Raw genomic sequence first — 13,015 nt, forward strand, 5'->3', positions numbered from 1 at the left:
TTACACATAATAAAAATCATATTCGCATAACAGGTCTAATAACATACAATGTATAAGTAAGCATAATAAGGATTATAAAAGAGCTCTTGATTTACAACGGCGTATATACATTGCTGGCTCTATAGTGTCTCTTCTGAAAGTACTGCATCTGGCAGAGAAATATCTTCGTCAGGCATAGTATAATCTACTGGCGGCATATACTCGTACATCAGCTCGTCATGTTACTTCTCAATATCCTCATATGTCTCAGCATGGACAAAGTAAACGTCTTCGTCATATTCATCGTCCGCATCGTCACCGTATTGTTCGTCGTTGTCGATCTGTGAAATTTCACCAACAGTACGCGGTTTGCTGCTTCTGATATTACATTGGAGACGTTCAGCTTGTTCCAAAAGATCACCAAGAATAGCTTGCCACCCATCGTCATGCGTCGCCTCTATGGCATCTTGAATGGCGCTATAACGTGCTGCAGCGTATGCTTCCAGATTCTTTTCTTCGTCCTAAGTGGAAAGTTGAGATCACAGTATGGAGTTTCAATGAAGTACCATAACACTAACCTCGATCATCATCAGCTCTTCCTCGGCGCGCTTAATGTTCATAATCTCTCTGAGAACGTCGACGTCGTTGCTTTCTGCTATATGGTGCTGTTCCCAAAATCATGTCTCTATATGACAGACATCCTCCCACTGGACTTCAGGCTCCAACAACAGATGGCAAGCAGCATTGTATAGCTTCAATTGCTTTTCAGCTGCAGTGCTTCGTTTCTTGATTGCGCTTCTAACTTTCGTGCTTACTCTTTCGCCTGTTTCATAATTAATTAATTATATCCATCAGCAGCGCTTTCTCATTTTTACACTTCAAAAAACAGATATACAATACCTATTTTGCCCTCTCGATTACGCAGCTGATCATACATCATCTTACGCGAGATTATATGTGATTTTAGTTTATACAGGCTATCTTCCTTTTCTCGCTTTGCTTTTGCTTCTTTTGCGCTTGCGTATTCTGTGCTATTTATCTGCCATCTTCGTTCAGGCTTTAGCACCCTTTCAATTCTGGTAACATTGTCTTCAGCGATCTCGAGCTTTCTTGAGACCTTTCGAAGCAATCTAAATTTCTCGTCTATTGATGATAACAATAGCTTAATACGCATAAACGAAAGGGAGTGAAAATCGTTATACATACCTGCTTCCGCCATAGTCATATTGGCACATTTATCTGGATCTTGAAGCTCCCTCGATAAAGTAATGCGCTCCGCTCTAATGATGTTTTCCGAATGGATTAGTTGTCTAAGTATTTTACAGCACTCTACAAAAACACTTTGTAAACTCACTCAACCGCGTAAAAATGTTCTAGTTCTTCATAATACTGTATTTTTACTGATAGAGATTTGACACCAGTGAATATAGTACGATCTTTCCATTCTTCTTCGAATCTGAGCTCATCTATCTTCCCGTCCTCGTTCCACCACCAGCATGGCGTACCGCCGGAAGCTACAAGGGTAGCTCTGTGTCGCAAGTATGCAGACGCTTGTTTGATGATTGCCTTTGCCCTTTTCGTCCGTTTTTTAAGCGCGTAACCTATCGGTACTATTATGAGTATCACGCAATCATTTATAACTTCATTTAAAATCATGCATACACATATTGATTATAGTCTTGGCTTTCGAATGACCAATCGCATGCTGTAAAACGAACAGACGTCTCTTGGCGCTCATTTGTCTAGTCATTGAGACAAATCCTCCAAGGTAGGACCAAAGACGCTCAAGTCCTTCTCCATCTGTCAGTCCAAAGCCGCTTATGAATCGTGGATGATAATCGACCTGGCAAGACATTGAATGGGCGTATGCATGGAAAACGGAGACGGCCATCTGTGATCCAGCTTGAGCAAAATTGGGAAATGCTTGCTAATGGTGCATAAGTAATTAAAGATCAATTTGTTTACCGGATGCGATGATATTCTTAGACACGGCAAAATACCTTAAATGATGGTCCAAAGCGACAACCAAGATCATACAAAATATTGACATCTTTGTATCCCTTAGTGGCAACAGCAAGCACAGATAGAGCATATTTGTACCTATACAAAGCTCAACATGTAAGTGCATATTATACGCTAGGGATTATAGACTGCATGCATGTAAAAAGCATTAAAATTACTTTTCACCAGAAGCAAAGATATTCGTAAACTGAAGTGGGACATTGTGTCTGCCGCATACACAGCCTACTATTCCACTTTCATAGAACTTCTCGACAGCAGCAGAAACGGACGTAACAGCTTTGAGCTCACTCTCGCAACGCTTATTGACGGCATTGATGACTTCATGCTTTTCGTAAACGTCATGCATGTTATCAGCCGAGAAAAACGTCGCTGCTTCAGCTTTTTTTGTGTCATTTGCATGTGCTTTGCGTCGTCGCAATTGCATGTTGCCATCGACTGCGACGAACAGTTTTCCTTCCTGTGTAAATTGTATATTGAGTCATTAGCTCATCAAAATATCATGACAGCACTGAATTATAAAACGAGAAGGAGACCTTGGGACAAGCCGGACACGCATCTCGCTCCATTGGAGTAATATTGCTGAACTCGTTAACCATTTCATCCGTCACTTTTTCTTTCAGCTCCATGTATGCTGTATGTGCATTTCCTAAAGTCTTTCGAATTCTATCAGGATTCTTTATTCCATAAAATTCAAATGTATATATAATACATTAGAATAACTGTTATGATAAGTGATTTCGCTCCATTGTGTTATCATCTGATTATTCTATTAGCAGTAACAGTACCTCAAACTTGTGCACATAAGAGCAAGCATTTCCAAAGGCTTGTGCTGCTAAATGACCTTCAGCCAAAAGCGCGTAATAGAAATCAAGCAATGGGAGATGAAATGCTGTCCTCGGCGAGGCGGGAGATGACGGAAACAAGTGATGGTAAAGCAGGGTTGAGGCGTCTGATTTACATTCACAGAATGGTATTTTATAACTTTTAATGCCTGTTTCGTATGTTTTGGACGGCATTTATAGGAATGTTTTAGCAGTTGTCCATATCACAGTATGTTTGGTAATTATTAATGCAACGTAATGCGTTACCGGTAATGAAAACGCAAAGGATCTCCCGTTCCTTTGTTTTATCGCATGTAGTGCAGCGCGCGTCGAAAAAACGGAGTCGTATCGGCCAGACTATAGTCGCTACTTTCCCTGCACTTTACATAGTCTTTCGGTAGCACCTTAAAGACCTCGGACCAGTTTTCATCAAGAGCTTCCAATCTCCTTTTATGTTTTTCGATGTCATGGTCATTCAGACGAAACACTGTCAAGCCTTCATTAAAAGCGCTACCAGGACCGTCACCATAGTCGAGATCATCGGTTTCTCCGTGATCTTCGCGTTACAAAGTATATGTTATATTAAGCAAAGATTTAGTGTGCTTACATGCGAATCAGTTACCTAATTGATCATGCTGTGAATTTTGACGCGTATCTCTTATAGTGGGAGCAGAAGCTACAACTGCATCGTCACCAGCATACACTTTGCGGCTTTTCGTTCTCGTTCTCCCATCGCTCAACATCGTGGATTCCACTAGGTCCATGGCGTCGTCTTCGTTGAACCGATCGTTAAAACTCATGATCTAGTGCTAATAAGATGGTGCGGTCTGTTGTTTGTTACGTTGTAGCTAAGAACCTTCAAAAGATAATTTTTCATCTCAGTTCTCTATATTTATATTGCAACACATATTAAGTTGATCACTTCTGTTTATTGCTCAGTAAACGTGCAACTTGACAAAAAAGTACCACGCGCTTGAGGAAAGCTTTTTTTCCTGTAATTTTTTATGACGATCCCCTAATCCACAATTTATTTTGTACACAGAAGTACGTTATGTAATAGGGTAAAAATGCTCGGATGCTAGGAACTGTTTCAAATTTCCTTGCTTTCTAAAAGTATTACTGTGGACATTCCAAATTGCATGAAGAAAGCCTCCTAATAATTTCATCATTCTCGCTCCACCTCTACCCATCTACCACCACACCGTCTAACTCTTTTTGTTCTATGCGGTTTTTTTCAGTTATGGCCTCATATTCTTTGTATATGTATAGTATCCTTGCTTGTCAAGGAACGACCACATGTCCCCTAGCGCAGATCACTCTGTCTTACACAGTAAAATCATGATCTGTAATTTAATAAATGAACTAACATACCTATTGGATGCTAATATGTCTCTTTTATCAATAGCAACTTTTTAAAATGTGCTAAACCATTTAATTTAAAGCTTTTCAAAACTAATTTGGCCATTGATAAGGGCATCATACAGCTCTGACCATCTCTTATACGGTATGTCACTCGGGCACAAAGCAGTATCTGCCTTTTCGCCAAAATCAAAACCCGTGAATTCGCACCCCAATGTTTCATTTCTGTAGCGAATTATCCCACCGTTTGACACCCTCTTGAAACTTTTCCACGGAAACTTTGTCAAATTTTTGTCGACTTCGTTGTCTACATACATTCATTTACAAGTATTAATACATTGATAACTGCAATGCAGGCACTGCTTGTAACATACTACAGAGTTCAATCATGAGGTCCTTAACCGTGCTTTTCTTTTTGGTAGGCTTTCTGGTCAAACGAGGGCCTGGCGAAAACGAATAATATACATTAGTAGCTCCTTTTAACAATGCTATGATGTGTTAGCGATAGTTACCGCCTGTTGTTCCTATAGTGACAGATTGTTGTTAAGAAAAGTCAATAAATAAATAATCCTTTTTCTCAATAAGATGTTACTATTACAGTGTAGTATTAACCTTGACAATGTCGATGGAAGTTTAGACGCCATTCAATCTTATTCAATGCGTTCTGAGCTTCCTCTTAATAGTTGGTATTAGAACCTTGAATATGAGCATTTCTAAAAACATATTTACTACTTTACATACTAGATGAGACTATAGGTGTAGTAAGCATCCAATCGGTCTCAAACTGGGGAGACATGAGCGTGCCGACATTCCATCCCATGGCCACGCTAGCACGGTGGTTAACCGATATGATCTCGCGTCTGAAAGCTCTCCCAAGCTGCTGACGAACATCTAGATCCATAGGAGCCGGTTGCTCCATCATATGGTTCATGCGCTTGACCTTCTCTTCAAGCTTTTTCTGGTGCTCCTCGTTCATGCGAGCACAGATCGCAGCCAGTTGAGCAGTTGTCGTTGTCAACTCTCCATCGTTATACTGTCTGATAATATCTTCCCATTCTATATACTAGATAAGTAAAAATTCTCATTTTACCTATATACAAAATAGCAAACCTTCTCGCTCTTCGTCAGTGCTATTTTGAGAAAGGAAGTGAGTTAACGCGTTCCAAGTGGACCACTTTTTGGTTCCCTTAGGGCGGTAATATTTGTTGTTGGAAGCATTTGACTGCTCTGGTTGGGGTTCCTGGTTGCTCATTTTCGAAATGGAGGACGCAATGTAGTGAGAATTATTCTGAGAAAAAGAAGGGAGAAAGCTGGTGCTATGGTAGGCTGAGCATACTATAATTTCTACGGTGTGCACGGCGTGACACCACAGAGGCCACAGGGTATGTTCCGTAGAGCTTGTAGAGGCCCGTACGGCGTCCGAATATGGGCAAATAATTTGGGTCTGGGGTGGTTTCTCCTTTGAAGATGCTGGTTGTTGGTTTGCCATAGAGACTTATTTGACATACACGTCCATAGTCCTGCACCGTGTTTCGAATACTCGCTTGGAGGATATGCTCCTCAATAAATGGTAACTGACGAAGATTAACCTTAATTATGTCGGAGTCCACGGATATGGCTCTGGTGGCACGATAATTAATGTTGTGATACATAACACCTTCTGAAATAGCCCAGTCAATGGACTCTTCGTGTTTGTAACGAACTTCAATAAGCATATCCCTGGGATTGCGAGAGCGAGGGATAGTGGAGGCACCTAACACCAAACCAAGCTTTTTGATTTCTGCATAAGCAGCTGCTTTGGATGGAAGGTCGGTGGTGAAGTCAAAAATGACAGCATTGGCGTTAAGCACCCAAGCCAAGATAGCCGTAGCTTGGTGGGATCGTTGTTGTTTATTGAATCCTTCCTCGGTGAAGAGGGTGCGTCATTGGTTGCAAACCACGTTGGCCCATATGGGTTTGGGGGAGCTACCTGGAGGACGTTGAGTAGCCATCACCATCTTCGAGGTTTGGGTATGGAGGAGCAGGAGTTGAAGTAGTTGTAGAACTGTTAGGGATCATTGAATTGGTCTCAGAGGCTACAAAAGTGATGAGTAGCGGAGAAACCCCTCTAGCTAGGAACTACACTCCACTTTCTATTTTCACTTGCCAAATTCCACGAGTCACTGACCGTTGGGGATGCTCTAAGTAGAGTATATAGAAAAACGTAGTGTTTTTGCCTTATTGTATGAGTAAAAAATAGATTTACTCTGACACTGCTGATAATATTGTTGCTGTGGGTTTCGTTACTCCTTTTTTTCCCCTCTAGCTGGTTGTGTTCATATAGAAGAGTACCATATCGACTCCACTTTTAAGACAAATCGTGCTGGTATGGTGCCCGCCACCTAGAAACGACAAGTGGACATTTCAAAATTTTTAATTTCCGCCTCTATAAACTTCTGTTTTTAGCTAGCGATATTTATTCTTCGTCTGTGAGATCATCAATGTCGAAAACTCGCCGGCGGGATTTATATTATTTCACTGCTTTTTCTGCTTTTCGTCCAGTGAGTCCTTTCTCATATGCGTCAATATAACGCCATACTTTTCGCTCAAAGCGACGTATCATAGCTAAAGGAATGTTGTGTAATGTTTTTGGGAGAGGGATCTGAAGCTATAATACATTCTTCCCTGGCAATTCTCTTTACAGCACCCCAGTATCTTTTAATAAAGTTGCATTCGCAATGAAACTTGGGGTACAGATCGAATATATGGCCAGCATTTTCAACAGTTTCTGCAAGAGCTGTCGCCTGTCTCCGAAAATCAGGATGGGACCTAAGAAGATGACGAGCGCAACAGCGGTTATCAGAGTACCAGGGCTGTTCTTATATGTCAACAATAGACCAGGAATCCATGCGCCACGCTCTTGCAAGATCTAAACCATTTTATGAATGATAGATACAGGACAAGATCTTGGTGCACAGGAAACATATATATCGGCATTAACTTCAAGCTAAAAAAAATATGATCACTTACTATTTTGATGCCTTTGAACTTCAGTTGTCCATTATCATCTTTGAGATACATGTTTTGCAGCTTTGGTACCCTCACATACCCGGAGAGCTCGGTATAAAACCATCCGGACTTAAATGGTTGCTAGGATCGGCACCCGCGTCTGTGGGATGCAGACTCATTCTATTAACGCATAACGCATCTGGTGCAAACGCGTTATGATTGCTACTCTGGTCGAAGCAGAAAACAGCTACTTACGATCGTTAAAAACTCAAAATCAAGTAATATATAATATTCTCCCTTCACGTGCACATACCAATGCAAACGTCTCCATGTAGTGCATTGAAGATCGGGATGGCTCGCTCGCGTAATTGCTTCACCATATTCATGCTAGTCCAGTAGCCGTCCCTATTCGCGCCAGGATAGAAGATTGCTTTGGATTCCTTGAATTGGAGATCACCAAATCTTTCATCATCTGGATCAATCTTCAACGATCCATGGCAGGAGCACATAAAATCAGAAATCATTATTGATTGACCTTGACTTTTAGGTGTCAAAACGGTTTCTTCCTCAGTGAACCATGCAGATTTGACACCGTCGTTCGAGTAGAAAATGCATTCGTCGTGTGTAACTAGCACATAACGGGTATCGCCATTACGTACAGTGTCCGGAACATACTCGATTGCCATACTCTCGCCGGTGTATGTGACCATATTTTGGCGTATGTCAGTATTCTCTTGGTCCATTCCTTTCTATATTTCACCACATCATCTCTTTCGTGACCATTCTAAAAAACCTATAAAAGAATTTGAGCTCAGCCTACAATATCTGCTCGATCTGTACATCCACTCAACTTATAAATTCGTTCAACCAATATATCCTTTCAATGCATATAGATAGTCAAATGGTAAAAAGCATTCATACGTACATTCTTCATATTTCTTCGGAATTTGTATCCCCGTAAGTGCAAAGCTCTTGCAACTGTTCGTACACCAATCGACACCAGCACACCGAGCTTTCGTGGGATGATATCTTCTTGCAATTTTTTTTTGATCAGCTCCACTTCTCTTTGCTGTGGGGGCTGCTCTTTGATCCACTTGTAAATTGCAAGCTTGATATCCTCATCGGCAAGCAGAAAAATTCGCTTGGAATGCTTGCCTTGGCGATGAGCAGTTACTTTGCTAGTGAGAACATATGATTTGGTTCACGATCTCATTGCCTGACCCAAATACTGTATGGAACCACCACCTAATTGTTTCGCAATTCTTTCAGATTCGACGATTTTTAGTTTCTTTTGGCCTTGATGCTCGATTAGATATCCCAGGAATTGCAAGACACAATTGTACCGTAGGACATCGTATGGCTTCATTTGGCCTGATGGCGACTGCTGGTTTCAGCTGGTCTGCATCAGTTGTTGCAAAGCCGCATGTCTCTCCTTTATTAGCGACTGATCTTCGAGAACGATCAAGGCTTCATCTGCAGCTGACAATGACGATGGATCGGTGGTCGATGATGCAGCAAAGAACTCTATTATTTTTCGATGCTTTTTACCTGATGCAGCGAGCTCTCTTGCATTTCTACGACGGCGCTGTGTAGTCTTTTGCCATTTCCTGTATTTGGAAACGACTGCAGTAAGAAGATGACCCAGTCAACAAACAAACTAGAAGAAATAAGTCAATAACACCTCTATAGTCTGGAAGGTAGTCATCGACACCATCTCTCCACTCAAGACTCAAATTGGTGGCAGAATCTACTAAGGTTGTTGCAGAAACTCCAAGCAGCCGCCAGTTCTCTGCATCAGCAGCGCCTTGATTGGTACTTTCGGCAGTATCCTCCCACATTTCATCGTCGAAATCGAAAAGCTCATTGTATTCACTTTTGTTCACATTATCCACAAGTGGTATCCAAGTAGGTTCATTAACGCTAGTAATGAGGGGTAGGTTGACATAATGTAAACAAACTACTCTCAAATGATTCTTAAAAACTGACAGTTCTCTTTGAATGCACAAGAAATTTACTTAAGTGTGTTCTTTGACTCTTGCATGCTTTTAAGGTGCTTCTGGCACTTGTTGAGTCTCTCCATTGTATGGAATGTTTTGGAAGAAGAAGGAACAATAAAACTTTGTCATCCTACTTATAATTTACATGACACCATTACAGTCAATGTTGATCGGAAGGCTGAGGTATACATTGCACCGGCTTTTATCACTAATGTTACACTACCTTCCTAACATGGAGATCGCCGATTCAATGTCATACACTAGGGTATGGTGGGGTGTACATTCTGACAAAATTATCTGCTAAATTTTCGAATCTACCCCAACTTTGACGCTTTATTTCTCAATTTTTTTTGCCTGTTAATAAATAGAAACGCTTCATAGAATTGCTCTTTGAGCCTCTCTCTATCGTTCTATGAAGCCAAAAAAGTGGGCTGTATAAGTAAACAAAGTTGTATTAAAACATCAAAAATTGGTCCAAAAATTTATGTTTCTAGGTGGCAGGTACCATATGGAGCTACAGTGGACCCCCTTTAATGTCAACCCTCAAGTACAGCTGAAAGTGTTGACGCTAACGGGGGTTGACGTTAAAGGGGGTGGACTATTTAGGAACAAAGTTTAACCGTATAATAAAAGTTTTGAACCAGCGCACCCCGACACACTGTAGTACCGTACTGTATATAAAGAATAACTTCTGGAAGATTGAAATGTTGTCAAAATGTCTAGCTCTACTTCAACTACCACACTACGTGAGTACGTCTCCTTCACTAACGAGCAACGCGATCTGATTGTCGCTTACAAGAGCTCGAAGAAGGGCATTACACTGCAGATGGCGGCAGAGTATGCCAAAAAGGAGTTTCGCTTGAGTAAGGTCCCTAGCAAGAGCACTATCTCCAAAATTATCAAGCGAAAATCCACCGAAGCTCCTGGTGACGAAAGGGACGCCAAAAGGATGCGCAATAGAAAAGGACAATATCCTGTAAGTATGAGTATATAGTATATATATAGCAGTAGTAATATATGTTTGATTGAACTGTACTGATAGCTATTGTTTCTCTTCGTCCATCTGAAATGATGTTCCATATATAGCAAGTTGAAGAAGCGGTGTTGCTTTGGATTAACTGTGCACAAAAAAATAAAATCCAGATAACCTGGGACCTGATTCAAACGAAGGCCCGGAACTTTGCAGAATTGATTGGAATTCAAGCATTCAAGGCATCAAATGGCTGGGCGGACCGATTCTCAAGGAGATATGGGCTAAGTGCACATAGCATCCATGGAGAAGCGCAATCAGCAGACCTTGATGCCCTTGAAGCACAGAGGGATACTATCCGTGCCAAGCTTGAACGATACGAGAAACAAGATATCTATAATCTTGATGAAACCAGCTTGTTTTATCGCTTGGAGCCGAAGACAACAATTGGGACTCAAGGGTTCAGCGGCAGAAAACAAGACAAGACAAGACTCTCAGTCGCGCTTCTTTGCAATGCAGATGGTAGTGATAAATGGGTTGATCCCATTATCATTGGTCATGCTGTATGTCCAGACTCGTTCAAGGTTGATAAAAAACGCAAGGATGCTGCCTTTCATGGCTTCAAGCAATACTTCGTCAATCAGAAGGCTTGGATGACTAGAAAGTGTTTCCGAGAGATTCTGAGAAAATTCGATCGAGCCATGGGTGCCAGGAAGAGAAAAGTGATCTTGCTACTAGACAACTTTTCTGGACATTATGTCGATTATGAACCTGTCAACGTTGAGCTTTTGTTCTTGCCTCCCAACACGACATCCGTGATCCAACCTCTCGATGGGGGGATTATTCGGTCGTTTAAGGCACAGTACAAACGACGACAGCTGGAAAAGGCGTATCGTTCCATTGGAATGATCCAAAACGGGAATGGTCAAGTCGTGGGCCCCGCTGAAAAAGTTTTCATTGTCAATCAACTACAAGCGATGAGGTGGATTCAAGCGGCATGGACGGCAGTAACCGCCGAAACAATCCAAAACTGTTTCCAAGCTACGATCTTCAAGTATTTAGGAGAAGGAGATAGTCTTGCTGCTACTGAAGTTGCCCAAGCAGAGGAGACAGACAGATGGGAGTTGGAGGCTCAAGTTCAACAGCTTACCTCTACCGGAGCTGTCAACCGTGATCAATGTCCTGATGTCAACCTTGATCCTGAGTATGAGCGCGACGTATACCTTGTATCACTAACAGAACAAGAAATCGTTGAGGAGGTGACAGCTGTTGCTGAAACAAGTGTAGAAGAGGTTGTTGTTGAAGAGGAGGAAGAAAAGGAATTGACGGCTAAAGAGAAATCTGAATGTATCAATACTTTTCTTGATATTTTGGATAGGGAGGAAGAACTCCATGACGCAGTAGTACATGCCATACCTCAAATCCAATTAATTCGAAATAGATATCAAAAGGCAATGTATGCTACGCAATCATCTCTGACAAAATATTTTCAACCAACGACAGAATAAATTTTTTTGATTGGATATGTTTGACCTCAATAAGAAGTCAACCCTGGCTAAGGTGTTGACATTGACCTTATGTAGAAGTTGAAATTTATCTCTGTTAAAATTTGAGGTTCTCAGAAAAAGGTTGACCGTATCGGGGGTTGACATTAAAGGGGTTGACATTAAAGGGGGTCCACTGTATATGGTGTCATTGCCAATGTGAATGGTGCTGGATTCTTTGTGGCACAAGCAATGCAGACGCCACAATCGATCATCCAAAATCACAACCCTTGGAGTGGTTTTTGGGAGAGCTCAAAGAAAGGGGACTAGAACCAGAGTTTATGTTTAGTGATGGTGATGCTGCGCAACTTAGTGCGATCCAGGCGACATGGGATAGTCGTCGTTGTCCACGTCAATGTCTTTGGCATATAGAGTATTCTATGGAAAGGAAGCTCTCTTCTGGGATAAATTCCACCTCCACTTACTATAACGTCTAAGAAGCAATGGTTCAATTCCCGTTTGTCTCGCCTTAATTCACGCCATCCACCGCCACTGATTTGAATCGCATTGTGTGTGATAAACCAAGAAGAGAGGAAATACTGGGGATGGTCGGCAGGCACTACAGCCGTCATCCAATGATCGCTGAAGGTATTCATGCACGTGGTACAGAAATATTAGGTAGATGTAACATTCATTTATATACTTATACATTTGTTTCTATCGTTCTTTTGCTTAGTGTTATATATGATAGGAGCTGCATTTGCTAACTCCAACGATATATGGCAACAATGCGCCCAGGAGATGTACGACTACTGTATTATGCATAATCTGCATCATGCATGGGCTTACATGTTTCGCCGATATTACCAGCTTAACAAGTGGATAACATGGGCAGCTAGCTCTGTCCCTAATCGCACCCCACTGTGAAGAACAACCATGCTTGTCGAAGCACACTGGAAAGTGCTCAAACGCAATCATATGTATACGTACAACTGTGCTAGATTAGATCTCTTGGTATTCGTCATTATACATAGCTATATACCAAAGCTAATTGACCGTTTTAATACCGAGATCGTGCTTCGCCAAAACCTGACACGCTGGGAGAAAGCGGCATTTCTTCGTGCAACTATATAACCCCAACCTAGTTCAAGGCACATGGTACACATCGATGCAACGCTGGACGTGCGGTTGTCCGTCGTTTGTAAAAAGTACATCATACTTGGTATGTAAACACATTGTGCGTGCTTTTCATAATCGGCAAATTGCCCAACGCAAAAAATACGTTGCCAGAACATGTAGACCTCCTTTCATCAGAATACTACCGGTAAACATCAAATACATAGATTGTAGATAGTCTTTAGGAGCGCAAATCTTGGTCAGGGTAAGCTTATTATT

General features: G+C 41.5%; 2 protein-coding genes across 2 annotated transcripts; both read right to left on the reverse strand.

Annotated features, from left to right (window-relative positions):
• Positions 1-37: 37 nt before the first annotated feature.
• On the reverse strand, positions 38-3,622 carry BDB00DRAFT_933633 (uncharacterized protein; the record flags this gene model as incomplete). The annotated part of the gene is made up of 14 exons (XM_053129123.1): positions 38-500; positions 558-606; positions 688-802; positions 880-1,122; positions 1,186-1,259; positions 1,334-1,580; positions 1,642-1,906; positions 1,980-2,079; positions 2,160-2,458; positions 2,535-2,675; positions 2,787-2,950; positions 3,090-3,120; positions 3,209-3,378; positions 3,445-3,622. 14 exons carry the CDS (start codon positions 3,620-3,622, stop codon positions 222-224), a joined length of 2,355 nt encoding a protein of 784 aa, XP_052973498.1. The 3' UTR covers positions 38-221.
• Positions 3,623-4,258: 636 nt separating this feature from the next.
• Positions 4,259-6,280, reverse strand: BDB00DRAFT_943069 (uncharacterized protein; the record flags this gene model as incomplete). Its single annotated transcript, XM_053129426.1, has 5 exons — positions 6,176-6,280; positions 5,518-6,051; positions 4,923-5,237; positions 4,556-4,624; positions 4,259-4,488 (listed from the first exon to the last, which is right to left on the reverse strand). The coding sequence occupies exons 1-5, from the start codon at positions 6,237-6,239 to the stop codon at positions 4,259-4,261; spliced, it is 1,212 nt and encodes a 403-aa protein (XP_052973499.1). The 5' UTR covers positions 6,240-6,280.
• Between the last annotated feature and the right edge of the window lie 6,735 nt (positions 6,281-13,015).

This window comes from Zychaea mexicana, assembly GCF_025766255.1.
Source record: "Zychaea mexicana strain RSA 1403 chromosome Unknown BDB00scaffold_148, whole genome shotgun sequence".
NCBI lineage: Eukaryota > Fungi > Mucoromycota > Mucoromycetes > Mucorales > Lichtheimiaceae > Zychaea > Zychaea mexicana.